Source organism: Eublepharis macularius, chromosome 10 (genome assembly GCF_028583425.1).
Source record: "Eublepharis macularius isolate TG4126 chromosome 10, MPM_Emac_v1.0, whole genome shotgun sequence".
Lineage (NCBI taxonomy): Eukaryota > Metazoa > Chordata > Lepidosauria > Squamata > Eublepharidae > Eublepharis > Eublepharis macularius.
The window spans coordinates 5,741,912-5,761,116 of record NC_072799.1 but is presented as its reverse complement, the minus strand read 5'-3'; the positions used below and the strand labels follow the sequence as shown (position 1 = coordinate 5,761,116).

The 19,205-nt window shown below is 46.0% G+C and overlaps 1 protein-coding gene across 1 annotated transcript; it reads right to left on the bottom strand.

The window, feature by feature from the left end:
- Nucleotides 1–4,153: 4,153 nt before the first annotated feature.
- LOC129336945 (vomeronasal type-1 receptor 92-like) lies at nt 4,154–5,116 on the bottom strand. The gene has a single exon (XM_054990375.1). The coding sequence runs from the start codon at nt 5,114–5,116 to the stop codon at nt 4,154–4,156; it is 963 nt and encodes a 320-aa protein (XP_054846350.1).
- Between the last annotated feature and the right edge of the window lie 14,089 nt (nt 5,117–19,205).

Below are 19,205 nucleotides of genomic sequence, written 5' to 3'. Positions count from 1 at the left end.
ATTTTGCTTTTTTTGAGACCCCTGAGAGCCACAGCCAATCAGTAGAGACGATGCCGAGCTTGCTGGACCATGGTTTTGACTCAATACAAAGCGACACCGGATGTTCATCTGTTTTACTCCCGGCTAGTGGCCATTTCAATTCCGTGGCTCAGTGAATAAGCAGAGTGCTTTTCTCAGGAGACAGAATTGCCAACTCTGGGTTGGGAAATCCCTGGAGATTGTGGAGGTGGCGCCTGGGCAGGGTGGGGTTTGGGGAGGGGTGGGTCCTTAGAGGAGTATAATGCCATAGAGCCTTACCCTCCAAAGCAGCCATTTTCTCCAGGGGAAGGGAACTGATCTCTGTTGTCTGGAGATCCGTTGTAATTCCAGGAGATCTCCAGCCACTACCTGGAGGCTGGTGACCCTAACTCCACCCCACAAATCTCCAGGAATTTCCCAACCTGGACCTGGCAACAAGGAAAGATACAAAAAAAGAAACCACCTCAGAATCAAGTTTCTAACCCAAACCCCTCCAATATTATTCTCATCTCAATTCTCATACCCCTTTGTTCAGAAAGTTTCAATGTACCATGGTTTACTTTATACCTGTCGGCGGAGTAGTATATTACGTGACTAATAGGAAGGTTACAGCTTCCATAGGGTTAGTCTTCACCATTCAGACATGGAAGAGCTCCTCAGAAAACCATCAGAAATTTGCTGTGGATTTCAGAGGTCTTTTGGATTCATAATATAGCTTCGCCTTTGATATAAGAATGGCAGGGTGATTTGGAGGGAAATGTGCCAGAAATCGGCGCATTGTGTTAGAAATTAGGTTGCCAACTCCAGGTTGAGAAATTGTGGGAGATTTCGGGGGGTGGAGCCTGGGGAGGGCAGAGTTTGGGAAGGGGGGGGCCTTGGTAAGGTATAATGCCATTCTGTCCCCCCTCCAAAGCAGCCATTTTCTCCAGGGGAACTGATCTCTGTGGCCTGGAGATCAGTTGTAATTCCTGGAGAGCTCCAGACCCCACCTGGAGGTTGGCCATTTTAATCAGAAATGCTTCTTTTGTACTTAATTCCATTTCCAAACATTACAAATAAACAAGTCGGTAGCAATATTGTTTATTGCCCCTTTAGTATTAGTAATTCATTTGATTCTTCAGCGGTCTCGTCACAGGGAGTAACATAAAAGCCTTGGGGTAGGGTCTGGAAATGGCACCCTTTCTCTTCCTTTGTAGGATCACATTTCAGATCTCAAAGGTCGGTTGCATATGAATCTTTTGTTCAAAGCCTGTGGCCTCCGTGAGGGTGGTAACGCTTGGAGCCGTTCATTTGCATTCAGCCGACGGTAAGCAAATGTTTACCCGCCGTTTGCCTCGGAAAAGCCCTTGGGACTATTGTACAGTCAATCTCTTAGTAATGTATTTGTGGTCCACGTGGCCCCCTTGGCCTCCGATGCTGCTCCCTTGGAGGACGCTGGTCAGAAAAACAAAGCTGTAATTCAAACCTCCTGTGGCAAGGTTTCACACTTGATAGGGCGAGAGCCATTTTTAAGTCATCTCCACATTGTGGACCTAATCGGACAGGTTGAATGAAGTGGGGAATCTCTTGTCAAAAGTAAGATCCGAAGTGGTTGGGAGTGATGGAGCCAGCAGGGCTGAATAGTTAAAGGAGCATAATTTCCCATATAATCGCAGATTCGGGAGCAGGGGTGGATTGGCCCATTAACATGCCTGGAAGGTTCCTGCTGTGCCGCTATTCACGAGTGAGCTGAGCCAGTCTTGGGCTCAACCAGCAATGGCATGGAAGAAGGTGCCTGTTGCTATCACTCCTGACCAGGGCCATTTCTACACACGTTGAATAATGCACTTTCAATGCACTTTAGCAATCCTTTGGAAGTGGATTTTTTGTTCCACACATGGAAAAGCAGTTCCAAATGTTCACTAAAGAGTTTTGAAAGTGGATTATCCAACGTGTGTGGAAGCAGCCCAGAACTCCTTGTTGGCTCGGTTTGGGCTGCTCCGTGCCTGTTTTACTCTCCGGATCAAACCCTGGTCAGGAGTGACTGCCTTAAAATTTATAAAGAGTCCAGTAGCACCTTTAAGACTAACCAATCACAGTTCTCTTCGTCAGATGCATGGAGGGCCAAAAGAAACTGGTCAGATATAGAGGAGGAGAGGGGAGGGCAGGTTAGATGCAAACAGCTCCTTCTGATATGTAGATGCAAACAGCTCCTTCTGATATGGAGATCAGTTTGCTTCTGTAAAGGTTCAGAGGAGTTAGAAGTGTTAGTCTGTAGTAGCAAAATCAAAAAGAGTCCAGTAGCACCTCCAAGACCAACCAATTCCACTGCAGCACAAGCCTTCGAGAATCACAGCTCTCCCCGCCAGATGCTTCTGACAAAGAGAACTGCGATCCTCGAAAGCCCACGCCAGGTGCCACTGGCCTCCCCCTGACCCCGCTTCTGTAAAGGAAATCAGTTACCTGTGACAATATCTGTCCTTTCCAATAGCAGTATCTATCGTAGGCCAGCTTCACGCACCGTTGGCTGATGTGCTATCTCAGTCATTCACTTCCTGGATTTTCTTGCCCATACATAAGAACACGGTAGGTGAATTATTACAACAGCACAATAAACCGTGATGTTTGGATACAACTCTTGACATGCAACGCCTACCCTAATCCCTCATTCAAGTAGTTAATTTCTGTACTTTCCGTACAGGTACTTCAGGGGGTAAATGATATTGCTGTTCCTCTGGGCTGAGTAGAAAAGCAATGGGTGCCCCTTTGTCCCCCGTGGTAAATAAAGGAGGTTAATTACCTAACAGGAGCACCCTGGTGCACAGTGGTAAAGCGGCAGTACTGCAGCCCAAGCTCTGATCACGACCTGAGTTAGATCCTGGAGGAAGCCGGGTTCAGGTAGCCGGCTCAAGGTTGCCTTCCATCCTTCCGAGGTTGGTAAAATGAGCACCCAGTTTCCCAGTGTAGATGACTGGGGAAGGCGATGGCAAACCACCCCGTAAAAAGTCTGCCAAGAAAACGTTGTGCTGCGGCGTCCCCCCATGGGTCAGTAATGACTCAGGTGCTTGCACACCTTTACCTTTTAATCACCCAACAAAAAAGAGTTCTTCTGAACCGTTTCCACTGTCACTGAATGGCTCTGCTGACCTCGTATGCCTCAATGCCCAACAATAAAACAGCAAGGAATTGTCAGGATAAACGTGTTATAAACGTGGGGTGGGCGAGAGAATGGCACAGATGCCCAAACAAAGGCAGGCTGCTTCCTCTTCTGGTGGGGGTGGGGGTGGGGGTGGGGGTGCCGTTTCCTCTAGGGAACCTGCAACAGCCAGACTGTTCACACTGCTACACTCCTTGTTCTTTCTGTGCAACCGTGTGGTTGCATCAAAGCATCTCGTGTTTCTCAGTTGCAGGGAGCTGAATTGTACAAGCAGCTTGCGGCAAAGCTATTGCCACAAATTCACAACAGCTCTTGTGAACTATTCGCAGATGTCTCAGATGCCTTCTGATTCTACGGAGGTCCATGCAGGTATCAACTTTCCCTTCCTGCAGGTCAGAGGGGACAAAATTCCGTCCAAAACGCCTACCTTGGATCTGTTTACTAGTCCAGCGTCACTTGCGGCGCAGCCTCCTGCGGTGCCACGGAGCTCTACGTTCTTCCCTGTTCGTATTCCTGAGCTGGCTTTGTCTCGCTTGCTTTCCACTTCTTTTAAGCGTAGTTTCAGCTCAAGTCCCTTTTAAAATCCCAGCTTTGTCCCCCTCCCTAACTCAGTCTTCCTCCTGACAAGGTCCATTATTACAGCTGCCTGAAACGTGGTAAGATGGTGGTAGCCTTAAAGTTGAGCTGTAACTTCAAGGAGGAAGTCTAGATATCAAAAACATTGTAATCTGTGTAGAAGAACCAGAGGACGCAACACAGGCCACGATCCATTGCAGCAATTATGGATCTACCAACTGCCCTGTAGGGCCTTCTTCTAGTCCTCTCCCACCAGTGGGGAAGCTGAATAGGGCAGCCAAACAAGATCCAGGCATTGATTCTGTTGGATACCTTGTCTCCAGAAATGCATAGGTTATATTTTTCAGCCAAGAACCAGAATTTAGTGAGTTGGAAGATGAGAATACCGGTGGACTTGAAGCTGCCCATTGCTGGTCCATCCCCCTAAGTCAATCTCTCAACCATGGTGGGTCTTGCACACCTCAAGCACCAGCAGGCTTCCATCAGGTATTCTCGGACTTTCCTGTATCCAAGCACCACAACAAATGAACTGGCTGAGTAATAAATGGAAGACAGGACGCCGTAGAGGGCATTGAGGATGCTGTTTTCGAAACTGTTTTTGATGTATCCTGAGACAATGGCAATCCAGACGATGTCATTGGATATCCAGCAGACCACATAGATGGACAACAGCGAGAGCAGGATTTTGGTGGCCTGGGCGGTGTGTTTGTTCCAGCCGCTGTTGGTGACCGAGGAAGCAGCCTTCACTTTCCGGCTGTGCTTCCAGAGGAGGTCAATAATGAAACCGTTCAGGACGACGACCAGAAGGACGAAGACAAAGTCCAAGCTGACCGACGCGTACGTGGTGAACTTCATGGCGAAGCTCTCTGTGGATCTCAAGCACGTCGAGGTGGCCAGGAAGGTTATCGTCTTGTTTCTCCCGGCCGCCGTTTTCTCGTACAGCATGTAAGGGATTTGCAAGATGATACTGAATATCCAGCAGCCGACGATGGTGCTGTTGACATATTTCCCTTGGTGCCGGTAGATGAATTTTGACCATTGGTGGTTGGGCCTTCGGATTTTGATCAGGTGCAGGAAGCTGAGGTTCTCGACGGACCAGATGCTAATCAGCCGCAACGTGTGGTACGTATAGAGTAGGATCCGGCAGCCCAGTTCCCCAAAAACTTTTGCGCTGCTGAAGATGAGCAGCCCAGGAATGGCCTTGTAGCAGCAGAGGAAGAGGTTCACCAGAGCCATGTTGACGATGATGCGGTCCAGCGGCTGAAGCGACTTGTGCCGGATGGCGTTGCTGATGAACGCGAACAGGACGATGAGGTTACCAATCATGCCGATGAAGGACGACAAGTAAATGATGATGGACGTGGCGAACATGAGGTCAGGAACCATGCTGAGAAAAGTCTTCGGGGATGTCCCCGTTCATTCATGCCCTGACGAGGTTTCAAAATGCCGTTCTCGGTCAGTTGACTCTGATAATTCGGTAGCCTCTAATGCAACCCTTTTGCCTTCTGCACCAACCCTTCAAGAGAACTATTTTCCCAGCTCAGGGGATGGACAGCCTCTTTTATGCACTACCTGTTCTCTTTCTCTCCCACACACACCCCTTGAGTTACTTAGTGGCATGATTACTCGGTTATTTGTTTAAGCCGTGTTATCTTATTTTTCTGAAAAGGGTCACGCAGAAAGCAGATTAGCCAATGACTGATATTAGACAGAGCAGAAAGCGGGGGGCTGGAGGGAGGGTGTAAACCTCAAACTGTGCATGACTGGAGCAACTACCTGTTGGGAGCAATATGACCTGTTTTTCTCTCCTTTCTGTATAGACCAACTTGTAGTATTTAAGAACAGTCTACAGGTCTGGCTCTTGAGGGCTAGTGCGGTGTAGTGGTTGCTGTGCCAAACAAAGGTTGGGAAGACCTGGGTTCAAACTACACTTGCCAACCTCCAGGATCCCCTGCCCCAATCGGGGGAACAGGAACCCTGCTTGGTGGCCCTGTGAGGTTATAAAGCTGGGTAAAAATCCTATTAATAAATAAATAATTTAGAATTATTTTAATGACTTCCTGTGTTTCCCCCCAGTTTTCTAACCAGGTAGACAACAGGTTGCTCTCTACGAGGGTCACGAGTCCTCTCGTGGGGGCAGAGGATCCCCTGCTCCCAGCCTCCTCTCCCCACCACCATTCACCTGGCCAGCAGGGGGAAAGGTGCCGGAACTCCCAGAAGTGATGTCATCATGCACACCCCAGGAGTGCTCCTGGGCTTCCCATTTCCTGGGCTTCCCGCTAGGCCGATTTGGTCTAGCTGGGAGTGTGATGCCCGGGGGCACTCCCGGGGCCTGCACTTTGACTGCACTTCCAGAAATGACATCATCATACTGCGCCGGGAGCAAAGTTCACGCACGAGGTCATCTGACAGGTAAGTGCTGGGTCCTTCCCCACCACCCCTACTTCCTTCTCCCTTTGAGAAGGCTGGCTGGGTCTAGCTGGAAGTGCTGGAGGTGTTAAAAAAAAGTTTTTGTCTTTAACATTGGAGTATACTCAAGAAAGCACCTGTTGCACACCTCATTCTGTCATGGCATCACCCCCCCTGCACAATCCCAGTCTTGTCAAGATTGGCCGGCAATGTGTGAAGTTAATTACTTGGTGTTGAGCTGCCTTTGGAAAATGTGATTTAAATTAACCAAGCGAGCGTCACAAAAGCATCTGGGGCCTGCCAGAAAAACATTAACACGTTAGCAAAAGGGGGGGAATAGTTGCCAGGCATGTATGGCAACCTGCGGCAAGTGGAGCGCTCCAACAATAACCTGCTTGAGTGTGTCTGATACGTAACACTGCAAGATAATATAGTCTAAAGCTTCTCTTCCAGAGAAAACTCACTACCAGGGCTCATTTCGAGGGGGAATGCACAGGAATGCAGTTCCGGCAGTTCCCCAAAGAGGTCACATGTCAGGTGGCCCTGCCCGCCTGACTCTCGGCCATTTTGGGCTCATTTTAGCCTGGATTGGGGCCAAAATGGCCCGGATTGGGCCTCTGACAGGTGGTGGATCACTCTCCCGCTCAACAGCGGCCCGATCCTGACCATTTTGGGCCCCTTTTCGGCCATTCTCAGCCCCTTTTTGCCATTTTGGGCCCAATTTCGGCCCTGAATGTCCAGGATTGGGTCCAAAACAGCCAGGATAGGTGATGTCAGGGGGTGTGGCATATGCAAATCAGTTATGCCAATGACACAGTTCCGGCGATGGAAAGGGGTGTGGCATATGCTAATGAGTTCCTCCAGCTCTTTTTCTACAAAATGACTCCTGCTCACTACACTTACTGTTTTGTTCATGCTCCCCCCTTGGAGAAATTCTAAGCAAAGGCAAGCCACCTTAGTGTCTAGTGGTAACAGGTGTTGTGAAGTCTGATGTTTCTGTCTTAATTTCTTTTTACCAAATTGGCATTGCTTTCCTTTTCTTAATAAGCTCTTTTGGCCAGAGAGCTTTAAAAAACTACAATAGCATAAAATTACATAGCAAAATAAAAGGTTGCAATACTCATATACAACGGTCACAGCATTTGCGAATTAAAACCCATCCGAAGAACACCTTACAGAAATCACTACACCCCCAAAGTTGACAACTGATCGAGTTATTACTGGATCGGAATCTGGCTGAAGAAAAGAGATCGCCCAGGATTCAACAGGGAGCAGATATATGTTGCCAGGTGCAATGCAAAGATCTCCAAGTACAGTCCACTGATTGCAGGATAACATGAGATGATCTAAAGCCTCCTTTGCACCAGATCTGAAAACAGAGCTTTAGCAAGGCGCCCCCTCAATTCTGCATTCAGCAAATCGTTCAGTCTGCCAGGCATGAAAGCGTGCCTATGACTGGGGTCCTGAGGAAATTTAAGTAGCGGGAGGAGGGTTGGAGAAGGGGAAAACTGGCATTGCTGTCCCATCCGTTCGTCCTGATTACTGACATGCAGCAAGCAAACAGGGGTAGTTTCTAGACATCTGAGTTCATCCAAATGCAATTCCAAGGTGCAAGCACAGGTTAGGCAACACTCACGTCTAAAAAAGTATTCCAGAATCAGGCTTTGTTGAATCTTTCTGCACAAGACATTTGATACACGAAGAACACACATTGAGAAATGCAATGGTAGCCAGGAAGGGTAGTTTAAAAAGACAGAGCCGGCGGCAGGTCAAAGGCATTGCTATACACTGGAGCTGTGTGAAGGGGCTATGAAATGCCAGCAAGGAAACTTCAGCCTATTAGAACTTCTCCAGGTCCAAGCCTGGCTCTGGAAGGCAGCTCCAGCCCATTTCCATTCCTGGCTGCCCTCTGGTTGTGCGATCCCACACAGATTTAGACTGGAGAGGTGAAACTGACAGAGCCTTCAGGGAGGCGAAGGTGAAATTAACGTACCCTCTGAGGAGCAATCTCCACAGGCTCTGCCTTTTTAAACTATGCTTCCCAGCTAACATGGCGTCTCCCTACACTTGACCAACACAAGCCGAGGCGTCTCGTGTAGAGAAACTCCCAGGTACAGGCCAAGGTCAGGGAACAGGAAATCAGTTCCAAACACAAGCAGTAAGTTAGCAGACACAACTCCTCCCTTCTCTGCCGCTTTTCAGGCCCATGCTGTTTAACCAGGGCTTTTTTTCTGGGGAAAGAAGCAGTGGAACTCAGTGGTGGAACTCAGGACTGCACAATGACGTCACTTTGGGTCAGCTGGAACAAGGGGGGAGCTTTTTAAAGTTTAAATTGCCATAGGTGAAAATGGTCACATGGCCGGTGGCCCCGCCCCCCTGATCTCCAGACAGAGGGGAGATTAGATTGCCCTCTATGCCGCCAAGTGGCGCGGAGGGCAATCTCAACTCCCCTCTGTCTGGAGATCAGGGGGCGGGGCCACCCACCATGTGACCGTTTTAAAGAGGTGCCGGAACTCCGTTCCACCACATTCCCGCTGAAAAAAAGCCATGCTGTTTAACCCCCTGTGTTGCATCCTGCAGCTGCCAGCTGCCTCCGTCCTGCTCCTGCAAGCACTGATCATCGCGGTTGATGCTGGGCCGGTGTTGTGCTGCTGGGAGGGCACTGCACCTTCTGATTTAAAGGTCTCTCCTTGTCTTTCTCTGACCGTGTTCCTGAGGCTCTGGTGATGAGGGGGGAGAGCTGGCTGGTGCCTGGCTTTCCATTGTCAGCCCAGGGCTGGGAAGAGGAGGAGCCAATGTGCTGGGTCCTGGCTGCGGATCTATGTCTGACCCCTCAGAGACCACCTCTTGCAGTGGCTCTGCCACTGGCAGTGGATCTGGGTCAGGTTCACTGGCTGCCTCTTCCTCAGAAGAATCCTCTGCGTCTCTTTGCTCTGCTGAGCTTGGCTGGTCCATGATGTCGTTCCATTCCATGTATATTCAATGTCCTTAATTAGGACATATATCTACATTCTTATTAACAGGGTCTCCTGCAGGTGCCAGGCTGCACACGGGTGAAGTCAGCAGCAGCCCGTACAAGGGCTTTCTCTGTGGTGGCTCCTACCCTGTGGAATGACCTGCCTGAGGAAGTCAGAAGAGCCCCCACTCTCCTGGCTTTCCGTAAACGATGCAAAACCGAACGATTCAAAAAGGCTTTTTACTCGAGTGAGAGGACTGTATTGTAGGGATGGTGTCTCAATAAAGTTGCATCTGACGAAGAGAGCTGTGTTTCTCAAAAGCTTATGCTACAATAAAGTCAGTTAGTCTTAAAGGTGCCACTGGACTCTTTGCTAGATTTCCAGAGTATGAGCTTTCGAGAGTCAAAGCTCTTATCTGATGAAGGGAGCTCTGCCTCTCGAAAGCTCACACCCTGCAAATCTAGTTGGTCTTGAAGGTGCGGCTGGACAGGAATCTTGCTCTCTCACACAGAGAATTTAGCTTTAGTCTTTGGTTCTGCTGCCATCTAGCGTTGATATCTCATTAAGGACAGAACTGGAAAAACTGCCTGCATCCCAGAAGCAGGCCAGGGGTATTTGTTCCTATCCATTTAGAGGCATGCTAATTGGCCTTTGAAATGCGGAACTGATAATTAACAAATGGTGTTTTAAAACATTTATAATGCACATTAGCCAAAGTGCCATTCCTGGAAGCTAGCTCAGTAATGAAATATTGGAAGGGCTGGCTCTATTATGAGGCCACCTGAGAGTCTCTGGACATGAGACATCTTATACAAGGATGCTCAAGTGAAGGGAGACGCAAAGCTAGCCGAGAAGCGTAGCTTAAAAAGACCGAGCCAAAGGCCCTGTCAATTTCACCGCTCTAGGAGCTGGCAGAGATTGCTCCTCAGAGATGGTTGTTGTGGATTTTCCGGGCTGTAGCTGCTCAGAGAGTGTGTCAATTTCCACTTCTCCTCCCCATAGGCAAAGAGGAAATTAACAAACTTTCTGGGGAGTGATCTCTGCAGGCTCTGTAGAGAGGTGAAATTGACAGAGCCTTGGGCTTTGTCTTTTTAAACTACACTTCCCGGCTAGCATTGTGTCTCCATTCACTTGAGCATCCTCATGTAAGATGTCTCATATACAAAGACTCTGAGACAAGAATTGCCAACCTCCAGGTGGTGGCTGGAGATCTCCTGGAATTACAGCTGATCTCCAGATGACAGAGACCAGTTCCCCTGGAAAAAAATGGCTGCTTTTAGAGGAGGGACTCTGATGTTATAACCTGCTGCGGTCCTTCCCCTACCCAAACCCTGTCCTCCCAGGCTCCACTCTCAAAATATCCAGGAATTTCACAACCTGGATCTGGCAATCCTACAGGTGGTCCCCTCCAGAGGCTGATTTGTGGAGGGGGCAAAATGCCCTCTCACATGCCCCTACTCTCCCTCGCCAGCCAGCCAACCTCTTTTACTGGAACCAGAGAAGATAATTCTCCTCTCCTTCTTGCTCTTGCTAGGCCTCTTCAAATTCGGAAGCAGCCTGGTGAGCTGAAGTCTCACAAGATTCTTTCTTTTGTGAGTTCAGCTGCTCTTTTGGGTCACCTATTCTCTGGGCCACCTGAAATGGTGGACAAATCCTTGCTATAGGAATCACTGGAAACTCTGTGGTTTTATTATAGAGTTCCCAGCAATTCCTAGAGAGATGTGACATCAAGTCCAGGTTTTCTCTGGAAGTGACATCACTCTATCATTGCTAGCGCCCTCCCACGTCCCTGCCCTCCAGTTTTATGCTGGGTGCTTGGCAACCCTAGGATCAAGAACACGGGCCCTTGCGATAGTGATGTTACCTTGTGAGTTGTGGGGCTTTGCAACGATTGCAGCAAAAGGCCCCTGGTGGTGGCCTGGCTAAGCAAGTCAAGACAATGAAAATGCGCAGATGTACCTGAACAATGCAAGGCTGTGCAAAGATCCATTTCACAAGGACCAATAAACACATCCCTCTATTGCCGTGATGTGCCATGAAAGTGAACTCAGAAACTGGTGTTCCGCATGCCAAAAGAAAAGCTGAAATGGGGTCAGGGGTTGTGATACCAGGAATATAGAAAGCCCAAGTGGATGGCCTTTGGCAAGCTCCAGTTTAGGGTTGCCAACAACTTAGAGAAAAAATGTCTTGCCCCTTTAACAGAGGCTTGATAGGATGTTTTTTTAAAAAAAACTTTTATGAATACAATAATACCTTCTTAACATGATAAGAACAAGAATAACAACAAGAACAAGAACGTTAACAACGAAGGTGATGTGCTATAGCCAGGGCTTTTTTAAAGGGGAACACAGGGGAACGGAGTTCCAGCACCTGTTGAAAATACTCGGCAATAGTGTTTGAAAATAATATGATTTCAAAGAATCCTGTGTGTTTCTTCCTCATTTTCCTCTTGAGAGTTCCGCCACCTCTTTTCCCAGAAAAAAATCCCTGGCAATAGCCATTAACAACCGTACATCTGATAACTGTCAAACTAAGGTCCGTAAAGTAGGTATTCAGAGTAGCTCCTACGAATTAGCTAAATAAAGCCTGATCAATAAGAATTAAAAATCCTTATTAATAATCATTTGGTATGGAAGCTTTGTTAATAACAATCCATTATTCAACAGAAAGTCCAGAAACGGTTTCTATTTTGCATATAAATTCATTGTGCAGTGTGGCCTTTCCCTTTGTTGCAATCTATCAGTTATTTTCTCTATAATTAGTTGCTCCCAGATTTTGTTATACCAAGTATTCAAACTAGAAAACATGAGACTTCCAGTTAAGAGCTACAGAGGTTTTTGCCGCAATCAGCAATGATGAGATTAACTGTTGTCTAATAGTTGGAACTTCTCGATCTTTCCAAATATCTAAGAATATTAAATCTGGCTTTAATGGCATATTGTATGATGTAATGAGTGCAATTTGTCACTGAACTGTGTCCCAAAAGTCTGCCTCCAGATTAGACTACGGCAACTCGCTCTACGCAGGGCTTCCCTTGGGCTCGATCCGGAAACTGCAGCTGGTTCAGAATGCAGTTGCACGGCTGGTTGCCAGAGCACCAGTCATGCATGGCTCATATAACACTCACAATTTATACAGTGTAATATATCAGTGTATTTATCATAAAGTCCCAAACCTTACATAACCATAAAGTCCAAATTATTGGCTGGTGAAAATTCCAATTCAGGAACCAACGTTCAATATTGTTTGCCGCTAATGCGGGGTAAGTACACTATTTTCCGCTAATGCGGGGTAAGTTCACAAATTCACAATTACTGGCGTCCACAATTATTGATGGTAACAGCAGCGACGTCACTGATATATTACACTGTATAAATTGTGAGTGTTTGTGACTTCCTTGAGCCTGCGTGCTCCCTTAGTTTTGCAAGTCTTAGGAAGTTTATCCCTGTTGTTGTTAATGGCTCATATAACACCCATCCTCCGTCAGCTGCACTGGTTACCGGTGGAGTACCGGGTCTGGTTCAAGGTTCTGGTGCTGATCTATAAAGCCCTATGCGGGCTGGGCCCAGCATACCTTCGGGACCGCCTCCCCCCATATGTTCCCCGGAGGTCGCTTCGATCAGCCACTACGCACTTGCTGATGGTCCCTGGCCCCAGGGAGGTCCGCCTGGCCTCTACCAGAGCCAGGGCCTTTTCGGTCCTGGCTCCGACATGGTGGAACTCTCTGTCTGAGGAAACTAGTGCCCGGCAGGATTTGTTATCTTTCCGCTGGGCCTGCAAGACGGAGATGTTCTGCCAGGCATTTGGTGGGGGCTAGGCTGTCCTCTCGCCCGCCGTACCACTGAAGACCTTCCACCACCCATGCAGGAAAATGCTTTATTTTAATATTTTGTACCCGCCAATTTTAATTGTTTATGATATAATGTTTTAATGTTTTTATAATGTTTTTATGGTTTTAAACGGTTGTTAAACTGCCCTGAGCCTGTCTGACAGGGAAGGTGGTCTAGAAATGTGATAAAATAAAAATAAAATAAATAAATATGCATGGATGTTAATAGCCAGGTGATGTTACTTACCTCCATGCCATGAAAAGCATCACCTGCCCATTTCCTCACATTAAGCCTCTGTTAAAGACAAAGATATTTTCTCCAGATTGTTGGCAACCTTACCCTAGCTGCATAGTTGCAGGGATTGCGGCTATGGAGGCTGGGGTGTACAGGGGAGCAAGCAAACAGGGAGGCTAGCTTAGCCTCTCACAGTATGTTCCCTGGAGGGTACTCAGATGGCGTGATAAACAGGTGTTGGTAGTCCCTGGCTCCAAGGATGATCGCCTGGCCTCAGCCAGAGCCGGGGCCTTTTCGGTCCTGGCACCCACCTGGTGGAACTCTCTGTCGGTGAAACCAGGACCCAGCGGGATTTGCTATCTTTCCGCCGGGCCTGCAAGACAGACATGTTCCACCAGGCATGTGGTTGAGGACGGGGTTGAGTGGGGGCTCCTTATTTAGCTGGTCACTTGTAGAAGGGAGGATCCAGCCCCCCTCCTCCCAATTGTCTGCCAACCCTCCCAACAGGTATACCATCACCCATCCCGTGGGATTTATGGGATGTATCTGATTGGGCTTCCGCATATGGGCTGCAGGAAAAGTTATGGCACTGATCTGTATGATTTTTTATGATTTTATGTGTTAATATGATGTAATGTATGTTTTAGTGTAATTTATAATAATGGATTTTAACGTGCCTGATTATTGTTTGCCGCTCTGAGCCTGCGTGCAAGGGGAGCGGGGTACAAATGCAAATGAATGAATGAATGAATGAAACAAAACACTCTCTGGACCTGTCACTTCTCGTCTACAAATGCTCCCAGTTCTGATCCTTGATGAGGGGTGGGGGGATTTGCAAGTGAGAATCAGCAGGAGGGGGCAGGATTAAGCACCCCACTTCCAGCCACAGATTCTGATCTGCCAGTGCCCCCTAGCCCTTGCAGGGGTGCTACAAGGGGTCTCCCTCTCTCACAACGTCTAACTGGCCCTGTGAAGAAAGGAAGAATTGCTTGTGTGTGTGTGTGTGTGTGTGTGTGTGTGTGTGTGTGTGTGTGTTATGTGCTGTCAAGTCACCTCCGGTTTACGGTGATCCTGTGAATGAAAGACCTTCAAAATGTCCTGTCGTTAACAGACTTGCTCAGGTCCTGCAAATTGGAGGACGTGGCTTCCTTTATTGAGTCTTCCTCTTTTCCTACTGCCTTCTACTTTCTCCAGCATTGTTGACTTTTCCAGAGAATCTTGTCTTCTCATGATGTGACCAAATTACGATAGCTTCAGTTTTGTCCTTTTAGCTTCTAGCGAGAATTCAGGCTTGATTTGATCTAGCACCCACAAAACTCTCCTCCAGCACCACATTTCAAATGAATCCATTTTCTTCCTGTCAGCTTTCTTCATTGTCCAACTTTCACATCCTTACAGAGTAATGGGGAATACCACAGGGTGCATTATTTTGATCTTGTCCCCAGAGTGACATCTTTATCATTAGATCCAAAGGAGTTAGCCATGTTAGTCTGTAGCTGCAAAATAGTAAAGAGTCCAGTAGCACCTTTAAGACTAACCAACTTATTAGTAGCTGAAGCTTTTGAGAACCACAGCTCTCTTTGTCAGATGCATCTGATGAAGAGAGCTGTGTTTTTCGAAAGTTTGTATGCTACAAATAAGTTGGTTAGTTTTAAAGGTGCTACTGGACTCTTTACTATCTTTATCATTAATGATCTTTTATAGTTCCATCATGATTTCTCTTCCAAGTCTCAGCCTTCGTCTGATATCTTGGTTGCACTCTTCCTTTTGGTTGATAATTGAGCCAAAGAATAGGAAATAAGGTAGATCTTGATTAGCTTGAATTTCACAGCCCACGTTTGTGTCGTGACAGAGATGTCCACATGATGGCAGTAGACTACACCCCTTCAAGATAGTCCTCCTAAGGACGAAAGATGTCTGAGTTTGTTACACCTGTCCTAGAGAGAGCACCAGGTGTGCACAGGAGCACGATAATCCTCCCTTCTTTCGGATGCAGAGAACAAGATGGGATTTTGGACGGGGATGCTGCCATGCAGGGTATTGAAAAAGCCAGCTATTACCCTATTGGAAGCACACACAAAACTAATCAAAGAATTTACAAAATTGAATTCAAAGTGCAAGTGCTATAAATAGTGGTAATTCATACATATATCAATTTCATTCACATTATCTCATTCCATATCCATAACAAACTGTACAGGGAACACCTTCACAATTGTACATCCAACAATCGGGCATAAACACAAACAGAGTCTATTGTAGATTCCTATGCAAAATCTTGTGTCGAACAAGCAAATTCCTGGAACCTTCCAGATGAAAAGGAAGCTGTTCTGATGTTCTGATGAGAAACAGGGAAACGCTCAGCGTTTTCAGTGCACAAGCAAGTAAACTTAGCCATTGTGCTCCGGGCTTCAAAGATTGATGATGAATTAACATTAGATTAAGCTTGTTCCTCCCATAATGAAGCGAACAACACGATCCTGATGAAGGTGCTACGAAATCTGCAGCGTTTAGCCGGCCCCAGATTGGGCGTGGTTTGAGAGTTTGTTCCTCATTTCAAACGGTGACGCTTCCTTTTCATCTGGAAGGTTCCAGGAATTTGCTTGTTCGACACAAGATTTTGCATAGGAATCTACAATAGACTCTGTTTGTGTTTATGCCCGATTGTTGGATGTACAATTGTGAAGGTGTTCCCTGTACAGTTTGTTATGGATATGGAATGAGATAATGTGAATGAAATTGATATATGTATGAATTACCACTATTTATAGCACTTGCACTTTGAATACAATTTTGTAAATTCTTTGATTAGTTTTGTGTGTGCTTCCCGTGGGCTTGTTCCCTCTCTGTCCACTTGTATATACGGGGGCAGCCAGCTGCTTTTTTCAGCTATTACCCTATGGCTGATCAGGTGTGCAGCCGTACCACTTTTTGTTCACCTGTAAATGTGGCACAAGCACAAAATATATCTTGCTTCTCACAGATGAGAAGAATGCAATGATGTTAGTTCAAAGTATTGGTTATTACATACAAAGTTCTTTGCAGCTTTGGTCCGGCATGGCTGTCGCTGTGTGTGATCGCCTCGATGCAGAACTTCCGGTGCCACTTAAAATATTGAAATAGAAGTGTAAAATCAGGAATATATAAGGCAAGTCTGTACAAATATGTGAACTATATGATTTGAATGATTTGAACAATGTTAATTTAGGTTTATTAAAATGTATCAGTCTAGTCGATGTTTTATGTAGATAAATGTAGATGATAATAGATGTATGATTTACAATGCAATCCTATGCAGAATTACTCCAGTCTAAGACCATTGATTCCAATGGTCTTAGACTGGAGTAACACTGTTTAGGATTTCACTGTTAGTAATTATATGGTTATATTGTTGAATTTATAAACTGAAATTAAATTTATTTAAATGGGGAAAATATCCCTTTTTTTAGCCACCTTGGTCTCCCTGATTGGACAGAAAGGCAGGATATAAATAAAAAATAAAAATAATTCCAGAAGGTCTCCCCCCCGCCCCTATTAACTTCCCACTTTTTGTTTATTTATTAATTAAAGTACTTACACTCCACAGCTCTGTCTGGGTTATAGTTTTATATATACAGATGCTTTTTTATTTATAAATTATTGTAAGATGCTGTCAGCATTTCTTTTAATGAAAAGGCAGCATGTAAATCCATCGACTTTTTTTAAAAAATAGCACACACAACATTTTTTGCCAAACGTACAGAGATGCCCTTTGGAGGAGAACTCGGCATCACTCCTTTCCGCAATGAGCAATCCATTGAAATTGTAAAATGGGTAATAAGCAGAGGAGAATGTTGTATGGATCGTTATTAATATTGGCCACAGGATCTAGCACGTAAACTTTAACGAAAGTCATTTTGTAAGGCTTATTAAACAATGTAATTCCATTGCATTGTCAGGGAGAATCGCACATTTTAAAGAAAAAGCTGCCCTTTATTTTCCTATTAAATCAATGAAGTCTGGCTCCATGCAGGATAGAGCAGCGAGGGGAATAGCAGAGAAAGAAGGCGCAGCCGATTTTGCCATGAGAATACTGCAAGTTGCACTCAGCCTCCCCAGTGGCTTTTATGTACCATTTCAAAGGGACAAAATGAAGTCAATTAACTTACCTCAACATGGCCAACCTGGCCACCTGTATCCATGCAATGTTAACATCAAGACTTGGCTATTGTAATGCACTACACATAGGTCTCCCATCCAAATTAAGTGGAAGATTCCAGTTGGTACAAAACACTGTGGTGCGACTAATATCAGGAGCTTGAACTTCAGCCCCATTCTGCAGTCTCTCCCTTGGCTACCTATGAGCTACTGTGCTCAGTTCAAGGTATTGGTCATTACATACAAAGCTCTTCACAGCCTTGGTCCGGCATACCTATGGGACCGCCTCCCTCCCTATGTTCCTTCACAGCAGCTTCGCTCATCTGAACAGGGTCTCTTGCAGGTGGCAGCCTGTACATGGGCAAAATCAACAGCAGCCCGTACATGGGCCTTCTCTGTGGTGGCCCCTACCCTGTGGAACAGCCTGCCTGAGGAGGTCAGGAGAGCCCCCACTCTCCTAGCTTTCCACAAATGATGCAAAACAGAATTATTCAAAAAGGCTTTTGTATTGTAGGGAGGGGCTCTCAGATGCTTCGCTAATGAGTTAAGGACCACAGACTTCACCACTATGTTGCCTTATGTACTACCTGTTGTCTTAAATATGTGCTTCTATGAGCTACATGTGCTTCATGTGGTCTAATGTCAGCCCTAGAATTGCTTTAGGTTCTTGCTAATGCTATATCTTTGTAAAATTGTGTTTACCCATCCTATGGCATTGTTTATGGAAATGTCCTTGAAACTGACTGAACTAATCTGACACTGTGTCATCCACCTTGAGGTTCAGTGAGAAAGACAGACTATAGATGACATAAAATAAATAAATAAAATAATAGACTGCGGCTGACAAACCTTTCCGTTAGCAAATGAAACCCCTTTCTTCCTAATCTCCTTTGCTTGATGGGAACATTTCTGAGACGGCTGGTTTGAATCATTTAGGGCTGGCCCAAGATTTCTTGGTATCTTATAACAAACAATAACTTCATTTAATAGAGAGACCAACTTTATTGTAGCATAAGCTTTCAAGAATCACAGCTCTCTTCATCAGATGCGTCTGACGAAGAGAGCGGTGGCTCTCGAAAGCTTATGCTACAATACAGTTGGTTAGTCTTAAAGGTGCCGCTGGACTTTTTACTATTTTGCAACTACAGACTAACACGGCTAACTCCTGTTGATTTAATAGAGAGAAATGTCTGGAGTAAAAATAGATATTATTGTGTTGTTGTTGTTTTTTTAAAAAAAACCCTTTTCATTAATCCCTCAGCAATTTCTTTCTCCCCGGCTTCCTAAACTGACCACAACAATTTCCTGTGGGAGTGTGTGTCGGGGATGTGTGTTTTGTTCTATTGAGCTTTGATACAAAAAAAATCAGAAAGAAGCAAACACAATTATGTGTTAATAAGCTGCTTGCCTTCCTACCCGAGAACATTTCCAGCAGCTATAAATACTATGAATAATGTAGTGTTTATTTCTCTTGTCATTTGTTTCTAGGGCCATGCCTGAAGTTCATTAGAGAAGTAAGAACATTACTTCTGGGTCAGACAGGAGAGTTAAAAATGGCCCTGGGAAAAACTGGATAGCGGCCTGTGAGTTTGTAGTCTGTTTCTCGGGCTAACATGGGCTCTGAATAGGATTGCCGGGTCTCCAGCTATGGCCAAAATGGGGGAAATTCCAGTGGTACTCCCCCCACCCAATCCTGCTTGTAAGGCCATCAGGATGAAGAAAAAACATCTGTGACTTGATGATGTTATATTACTTCTGGAGTGAACCTGGAAATGATGTTATGCTGTTCTACAATTCAGCGGAAACTCTGTGGTTTGCCATAGAGTTTCTGCTGAATCTTACAGCAGCATAATGTGAGTTCCAGGTTTGGCCTGGAAATGAGATCACAGAGTCCATGCAATCACCTCC

Excerpts from the sequence above, each read along its gene's own strand:
- LOC129336945 (XM_054990375.1), bottom strand. The coding sequence starts at position 5,116 with ATGGTTCCTGACCTCATGTTCGCCACGTCCATCATCATTTACTTGTCG.